General features: G+C 59.8%; 3 protein-coding genes across 5 annotated transcripts; 2 read left to right on the forward strand and 1 right to left on the reverse strand.

Annotated features, from left to right (window-relative positions):
• Nucleotides 1-47: 47 nt before the first annotated feature.
• Nucleotides 48-7,943, forward strand: TARS2 (threonyl-tRNA synthetase 2, mitochondrial). 2 transcript variants are annotated; one of them, XM_031611380.2, is made up of 18 exons: nucleotides 48-2,272; nucleotides 2,738-2,919; nucleotides 2,995-3,109; nucleotides 3,665-3,786; nucleotides 3,858-3,975; nucleotides 4,107-4,171; nucleotides 4,254-4,332; nucleotides 4,405-4,551; nucleotides 4,625-4,723; nucleotides 4,878-5,044; nucleotides 5,121-5,283; nucleotides 5,359-5,496; nucleotides 5,688-5,765; nucleotides 5,889-5,989; nucleotides 6,287-6,388; nucleotides 6,653-6,725; nucleotides 6,797-6,911; nucleotides 7,711-7,943. In XM_031611380.2, exons 1-18 carry the CDS (start codon nucleotides 1,964-1,966, stop codon nucleotides 7,857-7,859), a joined length of 2,322 nt encoding a protein of 773 aa, XP_031467240.2. In that variant the 5' UTR covers nucleotides 48-1,963; the 3' UTR covers nucleotides 7,860-7,943. The 2 variants fall into 2 exon arrangements, with proteins under 2 accessions (XP_031467240.2, XP_031467241.2); XM_031611381.2 differs by lacking the exon at nucleotides 48-2,272 and adding an exon at nucleotides 2,355-2,630.
• Nucleotides 7,944-9,185: 1,242 nt separating this feature from the next.
• Nucleotides 9,186-13,383, forward strand: ECM1 (extracellular matrix protein 1). The gene is made up of 7 exons (XM_031611389.2): nucleotides 9,186-9,334; nucleotides 9,975-10,034; nucleotides 10,434-10,756; nucleotides 11,253-11,603; nucleotides 12,320-12,540; nucleotides 12,983-13,070; nucleotides 13,173-13,383. Exons 1-7 carry the CDS (start codon nucleotides 9,292-9,294, stop codon nucleotides 13,344-13,346), a joined length of 1,260 nt encoding a protein of 419 aa, XP_031467249.2. The 5' UTR covers nucleotides 9,186-9,291; the 3' UTR covers nucleotides 13,347-13,383.
• A 95-nt stretch (nucleotides 13,384-13,478) lies between these two features.
• MCL1 (MCL1 apoptosis regulator, BCL2 family member) lies at nucleotides 13,479-19,858 on the reverse strand. 2 transcript variants are annotated; one of them, XM_090127328.1, is made up of 6 exons: nucleotides 19,156-19,858; nucleotides 16,884-17,131; nucleotides 16,356-16,468; nucleotides 15,831-15,835; nucleotides 14,722-14,734; nucleotides 13,479-14,263 (listed from the first exon to the last, which is right to left on the reverse strand). In XM_090127328.1, the coding sequence occupies exons 1-6, from the start codon at nucleotides 19,811-19,813 to the stop codon at nucleotides 14,152-14,154; spliced, it is 1,149 nt and encodes a 382-aa protein (XP_089983454.1). In that variant the 5' UTR covers nucleotides 19,814-19,858; the 3' UTR covers nucleotides 13,479-14,151. The 2 variants fall into 2 exon arrangements, with proteins under 2 accessions (XP_089983454.1, XP_031467250.2); XM_031611390.2 differs by lacking the exons at nucleotides 13,479-14,263; nucleotides 14,722-14,734 and having other exon boundaries at nucleotides 14,926-16,468; nucleotides 19,156-19,851.
• Nucleotides 19,859-21,652: the final 1,794 nt, after the last annotated feature.

Consider the following 21,652-nt stretch of genomic DNA (forward strand, 5'->3'; position numbering starts at 1 on the left):
TGATTATTTTATTTTATTATTATTTTTTTTTTTTTTTTTTTTTTTTTAGTTGGTAGAACTCATTATATATGTTTGATAAGGGTGTAGGGTTAAATATCTACATAAAGATTACAAAACCAGAAAATGGCAGATCATTTCTTTGCTGTGTGTGCTGGGGACTGTGTTCGGTTCCATCCACGCGGTGTGTGTGGCTGTGAGGTGCTCAGCACGGGGAGCTCGGGGCTGATCGTCCTTTCGCTGTGCCTCAAAGCACTGAATCACAGCTCTGAATGTCTTTGGCTCCGGGTCTGGATGGGAAACCCAGAGCTTGGTTTGCTCATCTTGAAGCATGGAGCCCCATCGCATCCCTTGAGCCCCACGTTGAGGTCTGACTATGGCTGCAGTGCTCACCCAACCCACCTTTCCCCCTGGATACAACAATGTGAATGACTTTGCTGCTGCTTTTGTTTCAAGCAATGATTTCCACATCCAACATACGAGATTGACTGCTGCTGGCATCCCCATGGCTCTGAGGCTGGGAGGAACACAAGGACTCGTGAGGAGGGAAACCATCCTGTAAAGAAAAGCCAAAAGAAATGAGGTATTTTAACAGTGGAAGCTGCGTGGTTCTTTGGTTTCTCACTTCACTCTGTGCTGTTGCTTTAAAATTGCATTTAAGGACGGCACCGCTGCACAGTAAAACCCACGCAGTGATTTGGAGACATGAAGGCATTTTGGGGGTGTTGTTGGTTTTTTGTTTTTTTTCCTTTCTCCCCATGTCTGTGATTTCAATCCCCAGCGATACTTTTTGTATTTCACCTGATGAGGAAAACAAAAGAAAAATAAAACACCTATTTTTTACATAAAGTAATGATAAATAAAGCGTGTCTCGTGGTTCCCAAAGCGGAGCCAGAGGGGAATGCAGACACATGGATGGACACACGGGTGGATGGATGGACACACGGATGGACACACAGACGCCGGGCAGCTCTCAGTGCTCACCACCGCCTGCTGGATGATGTGCATTACGGGGGGTTTTCGTGTTTGCTTTTGTGTGCTTTTAACCCTGCAGAACAACCAGGCGTGCTCTGAGCTGCAGGAGGGCGAGCTGCTGTTGTTCCCAAAGCGCTGTAAATAGGGCTGTTTGCTTTTCCCTGTTCAGCAGAGCCGGGTTTGTCGCGGCGACGCTCGCATGGTCGGTGCGAGAGGGCAACAAGCGTTGGAGGAAGCGGCGGTGGAACTGCAGGGCGTTCTGAAATGTGTATTCCTCCATTAATAAAACACCCGTTGGATTGGTGTCATCCTCTCTGTAACCCTCCTTCTGCTACGGCTGCACCCCTGGGGCCTGGCAGCTGCTGCTTTCCTTCTCCTCCTCCTCCTCCTCCTCCTCCCAGAGCAGCCCCATCGATCTCCATCCCCACCAGCGCTGCTCTCCCACCCAGAAAGGAGCAATGCTTTCACCCCGTTCAGCATCTCAGGTTTTTGTTTACATCTGATTCCAGTTTTCCCTTCTTTGTGCTGTTCTGGCTCCTTTTCCTTCAGCTGAATGATGCTTCAGCACTCTGGCATCACCATCTGAGGGCTGCAGGTGGAGCACGGCCGCTCCAAAGGACCAAATGGCACCGAGATGTGGCTCTGAACCCCGACGTGGACATCGCTGCTGCCCCAGGGTCAGCCTGGGGGATGGCAAAACCCAATGTTTACGGGGAAAGAGAAGATCCCATCCCTACAATGGGCGTATTGATGGCTCCCGGTGCTGCTGGTGGGGTTGTGAAGTGGAGTTTGGGGGGCAGAAGAGCAAAATGGGGCCTGCAGGGTTTTGGGATGTCTGTATGGGGCAGCGGCCAAAGGAGAACAAAATGGCGGCGTTGAGGCCCACAGCATTGGGGTGGTTTTTGTAGGCAGCCGTTTGTAGGACCGCAGAACAGCAGAGCTTCAACCTTTGGGGTGTTTTGTGGGGGCTGGGTGACCGCAAGAGCGTAAAATGACGGCATTGAGGAGATTTGGGACGTTTATCATCACGTTGGGAACCGCACAAAATGGTGGCACGTGGGGGTCCGCAGCGCCGGGGGGGTCCAACTGCAGAAGGACAAAATGGCAGCATTGGGGTCGTTTTGGTGGACGTAGGACCACAGAACGGCAGCGCTTTGTTGGGGGGGCGGCTGTAGGAACGCCCCACGGCTGCATTTTGGGGCCATTCGGGCCATCGACGCGGGACGGCAGCCCTGAGGAGCACAAAATGGCGACGTCGGGCTCTGAAGCGTTCGGAGCGGGACGTTGCGTGGGACGTGATGTATGGGGCACAAAGTGACGGCGTCGAGGGGGATTCGGGACATTTTGGGGTGACGTTCAGAGCGGCTGTGGGCACACAAGATGGCGGCACGTGGGGGTCCGCGGGAGGGGAGGGGGGGAGGACAAGAGGACAAAATGGCGGCGCTTTGGGGACCAAAAGCGGGGGGAGCCCAGCAGCATCCCGAAAGCTTTTGGGGGCGATTTGAGGTCGGAGGGACGGATCTCGTCACCCCGAGGCCGCGATCGCGGAGCTCCGCCCCGGGGGAGGACCGCAGCGTCCCCCCGCTGCCGGAAGGGGCGGTTCCGACCCCGCGATGCGGCGGCTGCTGCTGCTGGGGGGGTCGCAGCGGCGGTACCGGGTGCGCTGAGCCCCCCCCCCCTCCCCAATACAACCTCAGCATCCCTCCCCCTCCTCCTCGCCATTTTTTGGGGTCCGCACCCCTTGACCCCTTTTCTCCGCTTTCAGCCCCATTTCGCCGAACGGCTGCGGCTCTTCGAGCGGTTGAAAGCGGACCGCGAGCAGCGTGAAAGCGGCCATGGAAGCGGCCCCGCAGAAGGGACCCCGATCCGCATCTCGCTGCCCGGAGGTCGCTTCCTTCCCGGCCGGGCGCTGCGCAGCACCCCGCTCCACGTGGCCGAGCAGTTGGGGTACGACCCGCCCCCCCCCTCCGCCTCCCCCGTGGGCTCCCGACACCCCGCTCTGTCCCCGCGTTGTCCCCGCAGGCGCCGCTCGGCGGTGGTGGCCCGGGTGAACGGGGAGCTGCGGGACCTCAAGCGGCCCCTTGAGAGCGACGCGGAGTTGGAGCTGCTCGATTTCACCGCGCCGGAGGGCCGCGCTGTGAGTCTCACTGCGCCCTGCGCACCCCGTGTCCCCACATCTCCGTTTGCCCGCTGTGCCCCCCACCCCACCCCCCCCCGGCACCCCCAGTGCTCCTCCGTGCTCCCCGTGTCATTGAATCAATGAGGCTGGAAAAGACCTTCAGGTTCAACCACAGCCCATCCCCACTGTGCTCACCAATCCGTGTTCCTGAGTGCCACGTCCCCGCTGTGTTCCCTACAGCCCCCATCCCTAACCCTAACACCCCCCTCCTGCCATCCCAGGCATGCTCCATGGCCCCGTATTTCTGATGTCAACCATGTTTCCTGTATTCCCAGTTCCCCCCTGTGCTCCCTGTTGTCCCCTAAGTGTTCTTCAGATCCACGGTGTCCCCTTATCCTGCTATCACAGAATTGCCAGGGTTGGAAGGGACCTCAAGGATCATGAATCTCCAACCCCCCATGGTCCCACGCATCCCCAGTGTCCTCCATGCTTTTTGTGTCCCTCCTATATCCGCTGTATCCCTGCTGCATCCCCCCACATCTGCTTCGTCCCCCACATCTCCTGTATCTTCAGGCTTTCTGGCAGTCCAGCGCCTTCGTCCTGGGAGCAGCAGTGGAGCAGTTCTATGGAGCCACGATCTGCAGTACGGTCGCCACTGAGGATGGCTTCTTCTGCGACGCCCACATGGGTGACAGGTACAGAGCTGTGGGGATGCTGCCCCATGGAGCCCCTTGCCCACATCCCCAGCGTGTCCCTGCACCCGCAGGACGGTGCAGCGCAGTGAGCTGCCAGTGCTGGAGGATGCCTGCATGGCCTTCGCCAGTTCCCAGCACCGCTTTGAACGCCTTGAGGCCACCCGTGAGGAGCTGCTGGAGCTCTTCAAGGTGAGACTTTGGCTGTCCCTTCCCCGAGGGCAGTGGCACCCTCCCAGTTGGACCATCACTGGTGTCACCTGTGCTGGTGTCACTTAGGCTGATGTCACCCATGTCATCGTCACCTGCCTCGCTCCCCACAGCACAACAGCTTCCAGCTGCAGCGAATTGAGGAGGAGGTGACGTCCCCAATGACCACTGTGTATAGGTGAGCACGGTGGCCCCATCGAGGGCTGTGTGAGGCAGAATGGTGACTCACCCCCCCCCCCCCTCCATATCCATCCCTGCAGGTGTGGCCCACTGCTTCAGCTGTGCCACGGTCCCCTCCTCCCACACACAGGGCTGATCGGGGCACTGCGCATCCTGACAGTAGGTGCAGCACAGGGAATGTGGGCTGAGGGGATGTGGGCATCCCGTAACCCCCCTCTGTCCCTCCTGCAGAGCTCGGCTGCATTCTGGCAGGGTCCCTCAGGCCGCCTCTCATTGCAACGCATCGCTGCCATCGCCTTTCCCAGCACGCAGGAGCTGGAAGCCTGGCAGCAGGCACAGGATGCAGCTGCACTACGTGACCATCGGCGCATTGGGAAGGTGAGCCCTGCGTAGAACAGTTCTTGGGAACTGACTACTGATGGCCTCTGCAGTGACGTGTCCCACTTCACAGGAACAGGAACTCTTCTTCTTCCACGCACTCAGCCCTGGGAGCTGCTTCTTCCTGCCCCGTGGAGCCCACATCTATAACACCCTCATTGACTTCATCAGGGTATGGCCTCAAAGCCCCCTGGGCTGCTCCAGCGTTGTCACCCTCCTCTGCAAACTGTTGGGGACAGTGCCGTGCCCCACTGCCCCTCAAACCCCACCATGGGGTGCACGTAGCTTCCTGAGGATAGGCTGATGTCTCCATCCCATCCCCACAGAGCGAGTACCAGGCGAGGGGCTTCAGTGAGGTGGTGACCCCCAACATCTTCAGCCCACGCCTCTGGGAGCTCTCGGGGCACTGGCAGCACTACAGCGCCCATATGTTCTCCTTCACCGCCGGCACCGAGACGCTCTCACTCAAACCCATGAACTGCCCGGCCCACTGGTGAGCTGAGCATGCTGGAGGGGTGGTGAGGGGCCCAGCAGGGCTGTCATCCATCCATCTGTCCATCTGTTGGCAGCCTCATGTTCGCCCACCGGCCGCGATCGTGGCGGGAGCTGCCCTTACGCCTGGCTGACTTTGGGGTGCTGCATCGCAACGAGCCCCCCGGCTCCCTGACCGGGCTGACACGTGTGAGGCGCTTCCAGCAGGACGATGCACACATCTTCTGTGCACTGGAGCAGGTGGGTGTTCCTTCTGTGTCCCCTCTGCGTCCCTTCTGTGTCCCCCATTTCCTTGCTTACAGCGTTGTCCCACAGCTGGAGGCAGAGATCGGTGCCTGCCTGGACTTTGTGCGCTCTGTTTACGCCACGCTGGGCTTCTCCTTCCAAATGGCTCTGGCCACGCGCCCCGATGGCTTCCTGGGGGATGCTGCAACTTGGGACCGTGCTGAGCAGGTGGGACAGTGTTGGCATTGCATCTCCTGCATCACATCCTACGTGTCTTTCCTTTGCAACCTGAGCAACTTTGCAACACCCTGAGTATCGTGTGCTGGTTTTGCCCCCTCCACCTCCAAGCATCACATCTACGCATTGCATCCAAAGCATCGCATCATGTCCCCCTTCCCCCTTCCCGTTTGCTCTTGCAGCAATTGGAGAAGAGCCTCCAAGATTTTGGAGAGCCCTGGGAGCTGAGTCAGGGTGACGGCGCTTTTTACGGCCCCAAGGTGAGTTTGGTTTTGCATCACGTTGCAGGGGAGTGGGGGGAGTCTCTAAGGACCCGTTATTGTCCTCTGTGTCCCGTATGTCAGGGTGGGAAGAGCCACCCCTGCTACCTTCCCTTTTTGCAGATTGATATCCGGATCCAGGATGCATTGGGGAGGCATCACCAGTGTGGCACCATTCAGCTGGATTTCCAGATGCCCGAGAGGTTTGGGCTAGAGTATGCCAGGTAGGGGAAGGGGAGCAGGATTACTGATTGAGGAGGCAGGGAAGGGATTGGGAATGGGGCAGGTTTGGGGATGGGATGGTGGGTGGAGATGGATCAGGGACCAAGGGACAGGAATAGAGACTAGAGGGCATAGGGTTGGAGTCATTGGAGAGATCAGGATTGGGGCTGGAAGGGCTCAAGGGTAGGTGTGGGGGCAGGGGCAAGATTGGGATCATATGTAGGACAGGGGGATTGAGAGATGGGCCGTGCTGGGAGGCGCAGTGCCTGCCAACAGCCCCCCATGCTGTGCCCCCACAGTGCAGCTGGAGGAACGGCGCGGCCGGTGCTGATCCACCGCGCAGTGCTGGGCTCCGTTGAGCGCATGGTGGCTGTGATGGCTGAGAGCTGCGGTGGCAAATGGTGAGGGACCAAAGCACCCCCAGTCCCTGGGGGCGTCCTGGAGGCACTCCTACCCCCATCTACCCTCAATTCCCAAGAGTACCTCTGTATCTCCACGCAACTCCTCTAATTTCCAGGGGCATCCCACAAACCATCTCCAATTCTTGGGGAGCACCTTCAGTCCTGGGTGCACCCCAGTCCCACATAGTCCCATCTCCAGGAGACCCCAGACTCAAGGACACCCCAAACCCCTTCCCTCCCTTACCCCCAGCTGCTTCCCTGCAGGCCGCTCTGGCTCTCCCCACTGCAGGCAATGGTGATCCCGCAGGCACCTGATACTGAGGGCTATGCCCGTGAGGTGAGTTTGTCCCCAATGGCCCTGCATGTCCCCTTTTGTCCCCCACATCCCTGCTGACCTGATGTTGGCAGGTCCATGCCATGCTGCGGCGGGACGGCGTGATGGCTGACCTGGATGCTGATGCAGGTGCCACACTGGGCAGGAAGATCCGCCGGGCACAGCTCACCCACTACAACTTCCAGCTGGGTAAGGGGGAAAGGATCACCTCTATGCTCCTTGTCAACCCCACTCCCCCCTGGCTATGTGTCCCCCCCCCCCGTGCCCCCCCCGGGCATGGGAGTGGCAGCACTGAGTCAGTGGTTCCCGGCTGCCTGCCCACCTCCGCATCCGCATCCCGACGGGAACTGGGATTTGTGGGGTGAGAGCATCAGGAAGTGGCTGGGAACACCCGCAGAGCCTCCTTGGGAACCCTCTGGGATCCCCTGGGAATTCCCTGGGAATCCTTTGAGACTCCCCCCCCCCCCCCCCCAGGGACCCTCTGTTTGAGGGGTGCTGCTCAGGACTCTGCAATGTAGGCTGCAAATGAACACCTGGGGGCTGCCGTGGGTGTGCTTGGGAACATGTGTGGGTGTGCACACATAACGGGGGGGGCATGGGTGGGTGTGGGAGCACTGAGGGGGTTCCCATGAGTGTGTGTGTGTGTGTGTGACTCACAGTCTGAGTGTGCCCACACGAGGGTGCATGGGTGCAGCCCAGGTGTGGGTGTGCACAGCGCGGGCGTGGGTGTGCATAGACTGGGTGTGTGTGTGTGCACAGGGGGGTGTGGGTGTGCACAGCACACGGCTGCACCCACATGTTTGGGTGCCAAGCAGGGCTGCTCCCCCCAAAACAACCTTATTTTCCATTTCTCCTGAAACCAACCTGTTTTCCTTGCAAGCCTGTTCCCCCCCTCAAACCAACCTATTCTCCCCCCAAACCAACCTGTTTCCCCCCAAACCCATCCTTTTTTCCCCCCCCACACCCAAACCATGCTGTCCCCCCGCAGTGGTCGGCCGCAGGGAACAGGAACATGGCACTGTCAGCATCCGCACGCGGGACAACCGGCAGCTGGGGGAGCACAGCCTGGGCCAGGTGCTGCAGCGGCTGCGGGAACTGCGGGACGCCCGCGTCCCCAACGCTGAGGAACTCTTCTGACCCCCCCCCCCCATACACACACCCTGTATCCCCTCTGTTTCCCACCCCTCCAACCACGCACTCATTAAAGTGCTGGGAAATGGTGCTTGGCTGTGCCTCTGCTGGGAACAAAGGGTCTCTCCAGACCCTTTCTGCTGCCAAGAGCAGCTGCAGGTGTTGAAAATAGGACCCAACCCCCCCCCCCTCCCCTCCACCCATTTGGACACCTGCGTCCTCCCCATGTTGGTACCTGTCCCCTGTTTACACCCAACGCATCCCCAGCCCCCACCTGGACACCAATTCCTCCCCAACACCCTTTTCTAACCCCACCTGGGTCCCCATTTACCCCATATTTTTGCCCCCCCCCCCCCCTCTCCAGACACCAGACTCTCCCCCCCCTCCAAGACACGCAGGTTCCCCCCCCTGACGCCTGTGCTCCCCCCGCTGTGTTGTCTGGGTTTTTCCCTACCCGAGGGGGGGGTTGCGCAAACCCGCGTCAGCCGGCACCTTGGGCAATAGCCTGAGGGGGGGGGGCCGGGGCTGGTGCTGCCCCTGTGGGAACCAACCCCAAATTTTGTTCTCATCCCCCCTCCCCCCATCCCTCATTGTGAATGGGGTTCAGTGCCCTTTGGGGTGCAGCTGTGCTGGGGGGTGGGGGGGCTCCTTGGGCCTGCAGTCAGAAAGTCCTTGTGCCCCCCACCCCCACCCCAAATACACACACATACACACATTCCTGGGTGTAAGGGACGTGACCAGGGCCATGTCAATGTCACACTCCACCTGTGCTCAGTGTCCCATGGAGGTCACCTCCTTTATCCTTATTATTTGTGGCAATGGGATAAGACCGTGCCAAGGCGGGGGGGGGGAGAGGAGGGTCCCCCTGCAGGCTCCCCCCCATCCCCATCACCCCGCCAGCAATGGGGTGACTCACTGGGTGGGGCGGGCTCCAAAATGGGGCAAAAACCACAAAAATCCACTGCGCTTTCACTGGCAGTGATGCAAGTGGAGTCGTGGGGGGGGGGGGGAGGAGGGTGGTTTGAAGGACCACCGTGACGGTTATGGGGTCGCCGTGATGATTTTGGGATCACCGTGGTGGTTTTGGGGTCACTGTGGTGGTTTGGGGATCACCGTGATGATGATTTTGGGGTCACTGTTGATGGTTTTGGGGCCGCCCTGGCGGTGCTGAGGCCTATTGGTGTCGTGGTGCCCCAGGACCGGCCGGGCCGGTTGTGCTGAGGCATGGGGCCCACCCGCAGGCCTCAATTGAGCCCAACCCAGGGGTGCAGGCCGCACTGGGTGCCCACAACCCCCCCTGCCCTCCCCTTTTTGTCCCCCCCCCCCTCCGGATCTGCTTCGACGTCAGGCTGTGACTCAGCCTCGGGATGAGGCCCCGCACCGCCCCGGCTCTTCATAAGGCAGCAGAACCGCCGGTGGCTGCACAGCGCCCGACACCATGGCCGCCTTCGGCCTCCTCCTCCTCCTCCTCGGCACGGCTGGTGAGTTCCCCATCGCGTCCCCTGCAGCCCCTGGGGCACAGCTCAGCCCTCGTGGGCTACCTGGGCCTCTCCTGCATGCCTGGACCCCTCCCTGTACACCTGGGCCACCGCCCCGCCATGTTCCCTCCTGGCTGTTTGGATTCCCTTCCATGGCCACTTGTGCCCCTTCCATGGCCACTTGTGTCCCTTCCATGGCCATTTATGTTCCTTCCATGGCCACTTGTGTCCCTTTTGTGGCTTCTTTATGTCTGCTTGGCCACCTGGGTCCCCTTCCCACACACCTGCATCCCCTCCCAACCTCCTGCATCCTCATCCCTGCAGAGCTGGGTCACTGCTCAGTCCTATCATCCCCTTTTTGGGTGCTCAGGTCCCTTTGTTTTGGTCACTTCAGTCCCTCCCTGACACTTTGTGTCCCCTCCCCACGTTCCTGAGCTCTTTCCTGGTTGCTTTACCACCACCTGTGTCCCCTCTCGGCCATCCCTGTCCTGTCCCTGTTACAGCCTGCCATGCTCTCCCCAATATCTGGGGGTGTGAATCCCTATTTGTCCCCCCACCTCAGCACTGGGACAGGGGAAGGGGAGGGTATTTGTGGGGTCTGAGCCAGGGGGTGACCGTTGTGCCCTCTGTCCCCATGTCACAGTGGCAGACCTGAAGCCCCAGCATGAGCAACTGATCCAGCAATCGCACGAGATCCAGCAGTGTGAGAATGGGGGACATGATGGAATGGGGGGAGCATGGGGAAACCCAGAACAGAGGAGGGGGGTTGGGGGGGTGGAGAATGCAGGGGTGTGCACAGGGATACGGGAACACACGAGGGATGGAGGAGGTGTAGGGACAGGGCGTAAGTGGGAGTGTGGATGGAGGGGACATGGGGACAGGGGTGGACATAATTAGGGATTGGAGGGCAAGGGGACAGTCAGGGGTGGGGACAACGGGGAGGGGGGAAACAGAAGGACGTGGGGACAGGGCTGTAGGGCTCACACAAGTCTGGGTGAGCAAGGGGACACCCAGGACCGTGGAATGGGGACCCTCCCGGAATGATGTGGGACGTGTCCTGCAGGGTGGAGAAAAGTAGGCTCACCCTGCTATTTCCCCACAGTGCAGCAGGAGGAGCAGGACTTCCATCTGCTCCCCAACATCATCCCATCAGCTGGGGCTGATGACATCCCGTACCCGCGGGCGCCGTCACACACCTCCACCTGGGGCAGCATCTTGGAGGGCTTCCCCCCAGCCTGGCCTCTGCCTGACGACCTCAGCCGTTACTGCCGAAGCCCTTCGCTGATCCCCCGTGCACCCCGGCCCTCGCTGCCCCCTGCTGCCTTTGCCCACCTCCGCAGGCAGGTGGCTGCACTCGACAGCTTCTGGCCTCGCCTGGACAGCTGCTGCCAGCACCATGCCCCGCTGCCCTGCGCCAGGCGGGCGGTGAGTCTGGGGTCACGTCACCAAGGGGGGGCACACAGAGCTGGGGTGTCTCTTGGGGGGGGGTGATTTGTGTAGGGGTGATGCAGGTATCCTAAAGGGTGATGCAGGTGTCCTGTAGAGATCACATAGATGTGTTGTGGGGGGTGGGGATGATACAGATATCCAGGGGGTGAGGTCCTGGGGGTGACACAGGTAGCCAGAGGGTGACAGATGGGTCCAAGGGATTAACACAGATGTCTCAGGGGGTGATGCATGTGCCTGGGGAGAGCCCCATATGTCCCTGAGGGGTGACCCGGATATTTGTGAGGGTGTCCCAGGGGGTGACAATGATATTGAAGGGAACAGATGTCCAGGAGTGTGTCCCAGGGAGCAATGCAGGTGTCCCAAGGTGATAACAGAAGTGTCCTGGGAGATGACACAGGTATCCAGGAGGGGGGGGGTGACACAGATGTGGAGACATTTTGACGGTGACCTGGGTGTCCCTTTGTCCCTGCAGTGGACCGATGTCCTGGATACATTCTGCGAGGATGAATTTGGGGTGAAAACACGTCAGTTCCACTGCTGCCACCAGCACGGTGCTGCACGACGCCGCTGCTTCACCGACGCCACCGTGGGCGCCACTGCCATCACCGAGATCACCGAGATCACCGTCTTTGAGCCCGTGGTTGTGCCATCCTTCCCACCTGGTGAACCCAACGCTGCCAACATGGAGAACATCTGCCGCCTAAGGGGGCTGCGACCCAGCCCCAAAGGCCTCCCTGGGCCCCGGGCACGCTTCCACAGCCGCCTGGAGCGTGACTTTGGCCGCTGCTGCCATAACAGCAGTCTGGAGTGCGCCCACGCTGCTGTGAGTTGGAGATAGAGGGGGACCTGGAGGTGGGAGGGAGCTGTGGGGGGGATGTCAAGGTGGGTAGGGGGTGACAGGAGTGGTCTCACCTCCATCACAGCTTGGCCACCCCTAGATAGGTGCTGGGAGGGTGATAGAGAGGTGGCATATGACAGATGGGTCGAAGGGATTAACACAGATGTCCCAGGTGTTGATGTAGACATCCCAAAGTGTGATTTAGGTGCCTGTGGAGCACACAGGTGTCGTGAGGGGGTGACACAAGTATCACTCAGGGTGACGCAGGTGTATTGGAGCATGATCCAGGCATTCGGAAGGATGATGACGGTGTTTCCTGGGGAGTGACCTAAGTGTCCCATGAAGGTGTTTGGGGAGGACACAGGTGTCTTTAGGTGTGACCCAGGTGTCCAGGAGGTGCTGGGACACAAGTGTCCCTTGGGATATCCTGGGGGGGTGAGGGGGTGTGAAGTGTCTGTGGGATAATGCAGGTATGTGGGAATGGCCCTGCATGTCCCTGGGTGTGACACAGGTGTCCCTTGGAGGGGGGGGTGACAGAGGTGTCAGGAGGACAGAGGTGACCCAGCGAGTGACGCAGTGTCTCAGGAAGGCCCCACCTATCTCAAGGGGTGACAGAGGTGTCAGGGGGTGATGGCAGCTATCAGGGACAGGGTGGGGACAGCCGCTGACAGCGGTGTTTGGGGCCCCGCGTGTCTCTGCAGTGGCAGAGGGGGTTGGAGCGCTTCTGCCGGGAGGAGGGGGCTGTGAAGACCCGGCAGCACCGCTGCTGTAAGAGAGGGTTGGGCCAAGCCCGGAGCCGCTGCTTCGCCACCGCCGCCCCCCACCCTGCCTACGACCAAGAAGTGCACAACATCAGTCTGGCCCGGCCCGGCCCCGCCATGCTGCGCACCCTCTGCGGACCCATCCGGCTGCTCAGCAAGCGGTGGGTGCTTGGGGGGGGGGTGCCCTGAGCACGGGATGGCAGCCCCTGGGACGCCCCCCCCCCCAACGTGTCCTTGGGAATAACAACCCCCCAAAACCTCCGGGACCCTCCCCTCCATCTGCCTGGGATCCGTGGGAATATCACCCCTGGGACATCCCTCCATCTCCCCACCCTCTCAGAGCCCCTGGGACCCCCCTCCCCCGATCTTCCCTGGGACCCTCTCCCATCTCTCAGCGTCCCCCAAAGCCCCCAGCCCACTCCCTCATTCTCCTCTTAGAACCCCCCACCCCTCCTCTTAGAACCCCCCGCCCTGGTGCTACCCCACACTCAAGCCTGGGTGGGAGGCACACAGCCCACATGCTCGGATCCCTCAGACCCTGGGTTAGGCAGAACCCCCCCCCCCTTCCCTGGACCCCCCGTTTCTGATCCCCTCATCCCACAGCCGCCCGGTGCCAGAGCTGCTGGAAGCGGTGACCACCACGTGCTGCGCGCTGCCCCAGGAAGAGCGGAGCCCCTGCGCCGAGGAGCAGGTGAGTATTGGGGGGGGGGCACTGGAAGGGGGGGGGTCCGGGGCACGAGAATGCGTGGTCGATGCTCCTGACCCTCCCCATCCCTTCTCCCATTCGCCGCAGCTCTCTCAGCAAATCGACGTCCTCTGCGCTGCCCCACGCAGCTCCTGGCGCGACCCCCGTGGCTGCTGTGCGTGGGGGGGCCAGGAGAGGCTGCGGTGCTTTGAGGAGGAATACCTGGAGGGGGTGACGCTGGGAGCTGCCATTCCTCCCCCACCCTTCGGCCAGGAGGCTTAATAGCCCGGTAATAAAGGTGCTTCGGTGTCACACTGCACCGTGTCCCCCCTCCTCGCAGCGTGGGTGATTTTGGGGAGAAAAGGGGGCGGGGGGGGGGTGTTGGGGTGTGTTTTTTTTGTGTGTGTTTTTGTGTGTGTGTGTTTTCGGGGTGTTGCAGCTGTGTCACTGTTTGTGGATCGGGGTGTGCCCTGTCTGGCACCCACGCGTGTCCGGGGCGGTCTGTGGACTGCGGGTGCTGCGTGTTGCACATGGCCTCGTGTCCCCAGGGTTTGCGCAGTGGATTCCCCACGTGTGGACAACACCGGGCCTTTGCCCCTCCCCATCCACACAGTGATCCCTTGAGCTGGATTCCCCACTCGTGACTTCATTATTCCTCGTGGGGATGCTGGAAGGTTCTGAGATGGGGTGGGGGGGGTTTCCCATTTCCCCGCAGCCCCCCCTCCCTCCCAAGAGTCCCCGTGTTGCGCAGCGCCCTCTGCTGAAGGACCTCCCCCTCCCCGCCCCCCCCACGTTCCGACGGCTCCACGCGTGACTCCGACCCCCGCGGGCGCCCCGGAGTGGGCGGAGCTACGCGGAATGTTCCTGGAAGCGGTCACGTGGTCGAGCGAGCGCCATTGGCGGACGCTGTTGCTGGGCGGGGCCAGAGCTAAGAAGCAGAAATAAGAGCGGGGTGGGCGGGGCTACAGCGCTAACCGGAAGTGACGCAAATTCCATGGAAATGGAGCGCGGGGTCGCGGGTTCGAACCGAGCCGAGCCGCACGTAGCGGGCCGGTGCTCTCCCCTCACTCACAACGGAGCCTTTGCATTAAAACAGACATTTATTGAGGACACCTGTGAGAAAGAAGTTCCTTACCTGGAGGCCAACGAGGTTGTTGGCGCTGCTGCCCGGTTCTTTGGGTGCCCCAATCCCTGGCGGGCTGGGGGCACACATTGGGGGTAGGGGGGGAGAATCCCACCCCAATCATTCTATGGCGGCCGTGGGGCCGCTCAGCCCAGCTCTGAGCTCCCCATCAGATGGAGGTTCCCACCATTCCCCTCCCCCCCAGTTCCTCCCTACCCCCCCCCGGGCCCCACACGGCCGTGACTTCCGCTGCTGCTTCGCGGAACGCGGCGCCGCTTCTTCGAAAAGCCGCGGGGCGGAGGAAGCTGAGCCGTATCAGCTGCCCCAGCGGCCGCGCCTTATCAGCACCGCGGCTTCCAGGAAGCGCAGGTGGCCGCGACCGCCTTTTGCATGTTGCCATGGTGCAGCCGGCCCAAAACAACCCTGAAAACCCAAAGGCGGTGCGGGGAGAGCAGCCTGCAGCTGGGGACGGAGCAATGAGGTGTGCACAGGCAACGGGTGCCCACGGGGAAGGGGGGCAGGGGGGAATCCCACCGTGGATGAGGGACTTCCCCACGGCCAAGCTGCCCTGCTCGCTTCCTCCTTCAGCTTCACAGGAATTGAAACCGAGAGGCAGCAGTTGGGGTTTCAGCCGTGGCCAAAGTGCAGAGGCAGGCAGCAGCAGCACAGGGCTGGGGTGCTCACAGCTGAGCCTTCAGCTCCCCATCCTGCTACAGGAATAAGTTTTATGCTACCCACTGAGAACAAGAGACATTTATTGACAAAACTAAGTGCTTCTCCAGCACCCAGGCAGGTCAGACAACAGCCCTGCCTTTAGCTTTCTTCCCACTGGGCATTGCTTGGGCTGCAGTTGGGCGGGTTCCCCACCACGCTCAGCCCAGTCCTGCAGGGGTCCTCAGCCCCAAGCACAGCACAGCCCAAAGCCCACGAGGAGCCCAGGGCTGGGTGCTGTGCTTGGGGTTGGCACCAGCTGCAGAGCCGAGGCACTGAGTTCTACACAGCTGCAGAACACTTACATTCAAATATCAGCTTTGCTGTGTTCACTGCTTATGGAATCAAAATTAAAGGGGAGAGAAGGAAGTAACCAACACCAACTTCCACAACCTCCCAACTGCCAGAAGAGCTCGGAAAACCAAAAAGATTAAAATAAACAGCAGTGGCAGCTGCTGGCCAGCAGACAGTGTGTGCAGCAGCCACTGATCCCCACTACAATCCCTGCCACTTCTGCTCGAGCGCACAGAAAGGTTTGCTCAAAGTCACTGCAGAAGGCTTTGCTACAAAAACTCCACGCAAGGGATGAAGTACAGCACCATCCATCAGCAGCTCCACCACATTCAACCTTTGCTTTTGTGTTGTTAGCTCTGTAAAGATGCACACATTCTGCAGCCGTAAAGATATTTACAGGCTCTCTGCAGCCTCCCCGCCCTTTGTGGGGTTTTACCTACTTACAAATGTACTCCCTATTTTTAAACTGCTGGCGTGGTGGGGTGGTGAGAGCAGTCAGACGGGCCGGCTCTGCCGGGCTGCAGCTGGCTGCGGTTCCCACAGTGCCAGCTCAAACTGCAGGACTGCTCATAGGGCCGCCCGCGGCCTGAGCAAACCCTGCTGGAAAGCAGGGGACAGAAATCACCCCGAGTTCCAGCATGGGCTGCACGCCTCAGCCTCGCACAGCACCGCTGCCTAAAGCTGCGACAGCAGAGCTGTGAGTTCAGGCAGCAGCACGGCAGCTGAAGATGCCATTTTCAAAAACCCACAACCACAACTCTGAAGCATCGGCTCCGCAACAGCCACCACACCAAAGCCACGAGGATCAGTCCAGGCAGGAGCTGCAGGTGCTCGTTGGCTCACGAAACAGATCTGTTTCCTCCGGGATAAAACTGAAGCTGTCCACTTTGCCTTTCTCTCCTCATGCTCTTGAACGAAGCAGAGTATCAGTCAACTCCTCCACTTTCTGTTCCCAAAGCAATAAATCCTCATTGGTACCCACGATCTGAGTGGAACATACCTTCTTTCTTTGGAAAGAATTGCTCAGGGGATGCCTAGATATTCTCCTGGGGTCAACACAAGTCCAGCTGCATAAATATGCACAGGAGGAGGTGATCGGCTCGCCAGCTCCCAGCGGAGCGGGTCTGCCCTGAGCTCTGCCCCTCTGCAGCACTGCAGCTCACCGGATCATGTAGGCCAAGCTCGCCCCCAGGCCAGCCACTCCTGCAAAGGCCATCAGCACGTTCCTGATGCTGCTTTCCAGGTCCTCAACTCGGAAGAAGTCGACAAAGCCCTCCTAAGAGAAAGAAGAGACAGTTATTCCTGAGCCAGCTGCCTCTTTCCATGGGAAGGAGCAACACAGAGCGAGGCTCCACACCCCACAGCTCCTGGAGATCTGCAGCCACAGCCCAGGTGACAACTGGGAGCCACACAACTTCAGGCAAGCTCGGGGTACCCCAATCTGTTTTGCTTTAGGGATGCCACCACTTCCTCACCAGGCAGGGGGGCATGTGTTTTTTTGGGTCAAAGACTGCTTCAAGCAGTTGGGTCAAAGCCACTGCATGCCACTGGCTAGGTGCTTTCAGATAGTGGTTTTAACTGGAACAGTGACTCATCTGCACTTCGCTGACACAGGCAGCTGACACCCAGTGGGTTACGGAAATAGGAAACACTGAATCGTTCTGAAAGCCTCGTGGTGGGCAGTGACTCACCCAGCCTCCCTGGCTCATCAGCCACTCGCGTTTGGATGAGACCAAAGCGTCTGTGATGATCCCTGCCAGCGAGCTGATGCACTTCTCTTGGTTGATGCTTTTCAGGTGTTTTGCAACAAAGGCACCAAATGAGATGAGTGTGACAACTCGGCCCCAGTTTGTTACTCCATCACTGAAAACGTTAGCAGCCACCTCACACACCGCCTGCAGATCTTCTTCTTTTTTGATTTCCAGCTTCCGAAGCATTCCTGAAAAGAGATTCCAGCTTAGAGACGGACTGAGCCATGCCAAGCCACCAGTGAGAGGACACAGCCTCTCTACCTGAGGTCTGAAAGCTATGACAGAGCAGCTGCTGCTGCAAGCCCTGCCACAGAACGAGCAGAGCAGGTACCCCACCTCCATCCCATGCTGCCCACTGAGATCTCATGAGGGCCCTGAGGAGCCTGGAGGGCAGCAGGAGGCATGGAGCAGCCTGGCAGCCCTGCCCCTGAGCAGCCACCTGGAACAGCCTGATCCACAGTGCCCCCTCATGAATAAGCAAACAAGACAAGCCTTTACGAAACTGAAAGGCACTGCTTGTTATTGCTTAAACCAAGAGGAAGCCTCCCAGAAGCCAGTTCCTCCTCTGTACACAGAGCTGCCAGCTCTGCAGAAGCCTCAGTTGCTAACAGCAGCTTGGGTCAATCTGCACACCCTGAGCTCAGCTCGTTTAGCAGCACACCCTCCAATTTAATTGGGGCAGGGCAATTAACCCCTGGACTTTTCTAAACAGTGCATTGCAGGAAGTGAGGAACAAACTGAATCCCTTTGCATTTAGAAGAGGAAACAACAAACAAACAACAAACTGAGACATGGAAGGTGTTCACCACAAACTGGCTTGGGGGGAGGGGGAAAACACCAACACTGCCCCCTCTGTGACCTGGCAGCAGATGCACCCATCAGAGCCCAAGGAGTCACTTCTGAGTTACACAAATCCAACCCAAAACGGTCACGTCCTGCAGGTCCCCAAGGATTTGCCTTGGAATTACATAAAACCAGGCTGAGAAGGTTGGTTCTCACTGGTTCCCTTCCCCCCCCCCCCCGCCAAGAAGTCACTTCCGAGTTACACAAAAATAGCCAAAAAGGGTCAGTTCCTGCTGGTCCTCAAGGGCTGGGCTTGGAATTACATAAAACCAAGCCAAAACGGTTGGTTCTCACTGTTCCCTCCCCTCCCCACACCCCACCCTCAAAAGGAGCTGCTTCCAAGTTACACAAAAACAGCCAAAAATGGTCAGTTCCTGCTGGTCCCCAAGGATCCCGTTCTAAATGACACCAATTCAGCCCAAAATGGTTGGCCTCTCACCGGCCCCCAAGGACTCACTTCCAAGTTACATAAGACCAGCCCAAAATGGCCGGTTCTCCCTTCCAGCCCATTCCAGTACATCCAAACCTGCAGCCTCCCCATCTGCTCAGCCCAGCCCAGGCACTGGGGCTATTTTGGGACCGGTGAGAATCAGCACCTTAAAGCAGCCATTCTACAAGCTGAGGGCTATGGGGAGGGAGGGGCTTCTCCTACCTGAGTCAGGGACCCGACCTCATGGCACAGCCCCAAACCCCACAGCAGCGCAGCCCCAGAGCTCCCTCGGCTTTAGGAGCCCCAAAAAGCTGTAATACAACAGCAGGACAGCCCCAAACCCCCTCAGCGGAGCAACTCCACAACTCCCCACTTCTTTAGAGGAACTCTGACCCCTTCGTCTCAACGAGGAGACCCCAAACTTCCTCCATTCCCCCAACCCCTCCATACAGCACCACGAGGGAGCCCCAAAGTCTGCAGCAGGGCAGCCTCAAGCCCCTTTGTATGACAACAGTGGGAACCCCAAACCCCTCACACGCACAGGGGAGCCCCAAAACCCCTCACACGCACAGGGGAGCCCCAAAACCCCCTCACACGCACAGGGGAGCTGCTCCAAAGCCCCTTCATAGCATTAGAACAGCCCCAGACCCCCCAGTGCAGCACCAGGACGATCCCCCTCCCCTCCACACCGCATTAAGGAGCCCCCAAACCCCTCCCTGCTGCACAGGGGGGACTCCCAGAGCCTCATCAGCATCGTGAGGAGCCCCAGCAGCCCCCCAGCACACGGACGGCCGCCCTTCAGCCCCCGGGGCGCGGCGTGGCCCAGCCCAGCCCCCCTCCCAGCCCTTCCCAGCACAAAGTCCGCTTTCGTTTTCACCCCACGGCCGTTCCGTTCCCTTCCCCCACCCCCCTTCCTCCCCGTTTCCCGTTTCCACGCACCCTGGAAGGCCAATTCGTGTTTCTGCATCACTCCGTCCCCGACCCTCCGCAGCGTTTCCAGCGCTTTCTCCATGACGGCTCCGCCCGTCCTGCCGGGCCGCCCGGGCCCTCCTAAGAGCCCCGGAAAAAGCTTTTTAACACCGGGCTCGGCCTCTCCCGCCGCCTCCCGGAGGTACCGGAGGATGAGCTCCATGGAGTCCCGCCGCAGCTCGTCGGGCAGCTCGTCGGGCAGCTCGGGCGGCGTGCCGGGCAACGAATCGCCTCCCGGGCCGCGTTCGGACTCGGGCTCGCAGCCGTCCAACTCCTCCTCGGGGCTCCACAGCGCGACGGGCCGCGGCGTGGAGTCCGACGGCAGCCGGCGGGCAGCGGCGGAACCAATCGGAGCGCGGGGGGCCGCCTCGGAGCCAATAGGAGAATGGGGGGCCGTCTCGGGGCCAATCGGAGCGCGGGGGGCTTCGGCGCGGCCGGCGGTGGCCCACAGCCCCGCGGAACCAATCAGAGGCCGCGGTACCTCAGCGGCGGTGGTGGCGGCGGTGGCCGGAGCGGTGGCGGGCGGCGGGGTTTGATCTCCTGCTGGTGAAGCGGGCACCAGGCCCGGGCCTCCACCGCCGCAGTAGAGGTTGAAGCCGATGACGGCGTTCCGCTTGACCGCAAACATGGCGCCCGACCAGCACCGGCGGCGGATGGCGCGGGAGGGCGAAGCCGGGTGTTATATAGACGCGGTGACGACGCGGGGGGGGCGGTTCCGCTTCCGGTCCGGCCCCGCGCGCGGGGGAGGGGGGGGAGGGGAGCGGCTGCTGTGCGCTGCGGGTGGCCTCAGAGGGTGGGAAGTGGAATTTTGGGGTGAAAAAGGGCCGTTTCGCTGCTGGATGTGGGGCTGACCCCCCCCTGTGCCGGCTGAGGGCGGGGAATTGAGGCGGAGTGCCGCGGAAAGGGCGGCTGAAAGGAGATCTCAGCGCTCATCGAGAGGTTTGGGATGGATAATCACAGAATTATAGGGGTTGGAAGGGACCTGTAGAGATCATCAAGTCCACCCCCCTGCCAAAGCAGGCTCCCTACGGCAGGCTGCACAAGTAGGTATCCAGATTGGTCTTGGATATCTCCAGAGGAGGACACTCCACCACCTCCCTGGGCAGCCCATTCCAGTGTTCCATCACCCTCATCGTAAATAAGTTATTTCAGATACTGGTGCGGAACTTCCTACGTTCCATTTTATGGCCAGGCAGCAAATGGGAGCCTCAGTGCCCCATAGCAGGGAGTCCTCAGTTACTAAGACCTTCCATCCCTTTTTGGTGGCACTGGTATTGATGCAGTGTCCCGAGCAGCCTTGCTCCCTGTGCTTATTTCTTCCTCTGTTCTTGATGTGTTTCTTGGGGCCTGGGTTCTGACCAGTGGGGGTCTTCTCCAAACGAATGGCTGGGCGTTGGGAGGGGCTGCCCGGGGAGGTGGGGGTGGAGCTCACTGCACCTGGAGGTGGTTGAGAAAGTGGTGATGAGTTCACCTGATGCATCTTTGAGGTCTTTTCCAACTTTAACGATTGTGATTCTGTGTCCATAGGGAGTTGCTGTGCATTCATCTCATTACCGGCTGAGTCCTCACCTCCACCTGTTGCTGTCACAACACTGGGCACCATGCTGAGGACACAGCACCACCAGCAGCTGCCACCCGAGGCAATGGTGCCAGACTACAGCACAGACTGGGGCCGTAAGGTTCCTTCCAACCCACTGCATGGGTTGGTGGGGCTGTAAGGTTCCTTCCGACCCACTGCATGGGTTGGTGGGGCTGTAAGGTTCCTTCCGACCCACTGCATGGGTTGGTGGGGCTGTAAGGTTCCTTCCAACCCACAGCACAGGTTGGTGAGGCTGTAAGTTCCAACCAAAGCCGTTGTAGGAGTTGAGATTCTTTACCCACAGACCTCCAGCTCCATCTTCACCACTGTGAAAGTGCCAGGAGCAATGGCAAAGTGCTGGAGTGAGCTCCTGGTGCAGTTCAACCAGCTCCACACTCAATGGATTTTTGTGCCCAAAGATGGGCAGGATGCTGGAAATCAGACCTTTGAGGAATCATCCACTCTGGTTGCCCCCTAAGGAAGGGTTTCCCTGCAGGAAGGGTTGTGGTGATGCTCAGTCCAAAGGCCCAGTGTGAGTGCAGCTGTGGACCAAAGGAAAATGACATCAACCTGAGGCAACTATAGGGGCTGGACTCTGGTTTATCTTTGGAGCGTGGGCTTGCCACCAAAACCTTGAGGAGAGGGAAAGTAGAAAGCAAATGGCCCCACAGAAGGGACAAGGGAAACCCCTGAAAGCCCTGCAAAACCCATCAGGAGGTGGTGTGTGGGATGGAGGGAAATTCCAGCTGTGGAGATAAAATACCAGATGGGAAACCCCACAGAGCCCCTAAGACAGATCTTCCTCCTCCAGAGAGGCAGCGAGGACCTGGGGAGTTGCCAATGTGAAGAACTCAATGTGAAGAACTCAATGCGAAGGTGATTTTGGGG

This window comes from Phasianus colchicus, chromosome 30, assembly GCF_987193195.1.
Source record: "Phasianus colchicus chromosome 30, bPhaCol1.hap1.1, whole genome shotgun sequence".
In the NCBI taxonomy this organism is placed as follows: domain Eukaryota; kingdom Metazoa; phylum Chordata; class Aves; order Galliformes; family Phasianidae; genus Phasianus; species Phasianus colchicus.

Coding starts and splice junctions, on each gene's coding strand:
- TARS2 (XM_031611380.2), top strand. CDS start 1,964: ATGACGGCATTGAGGAGATTTGGGACGTTTATCATCACGTTGGGAACC. Junction 3,976..4,106: donor AGCTGCTGGAGCTCTTCAAG/GTGAGACTTTGG, acceptor CGCTCCCCACAG/CACAACAGCTTCCAGCTGCA. Junction 6,389..6,652: donor GAGAGCTGCGGTGGCAAATG/GTGAGGGACCAA, acceptor GCTTCCCTGCAG/GCCGCTCTGGCTCTCCCCAC.
- ECM1 (XM_031611389.2), top strand. CDS start 9,292: ATGGCCGCCTTCGGCCTCCTCCTCCTCCTCCTCGGCACGGCTG. Junction 9,335..9,974: donor CCTCCTCCTCGGCACGGCTG/GTGAGTTCCCCA, acceptor CCCATGTCACAG/TGGCAGACCTGAAGCCCCAG. Junction 13,071..13,172: donor GCCCCTGCGCCGAGGAGCAG/GTGAGTATTGGG, acceptor CATTCGCCGCAG/CTCTCTCAGCAAATCGACGT.
- MCL1 (XM_090127328.1), bottom strand. CDS start 19,813: ATGTTTGCGGTCAAGCGGAACGCCGTCATCGGCTTCAACCTCTACTGC. Junction 17,132..19,155: donor ACACGAATTGGCCTTCCAGG/GTGCGTGGAAAC, acceptor ATCTCTTTTCAG/GAATGCTTCGGAAGCTGGAA. Junction 16,469..16,883: donor TGATGAGCCAGGGAGGCTGG/GTGAGTCACTGC, acceptor TCTTTCTCTTAG/GAGGGCTTTGTCGACTTCTT.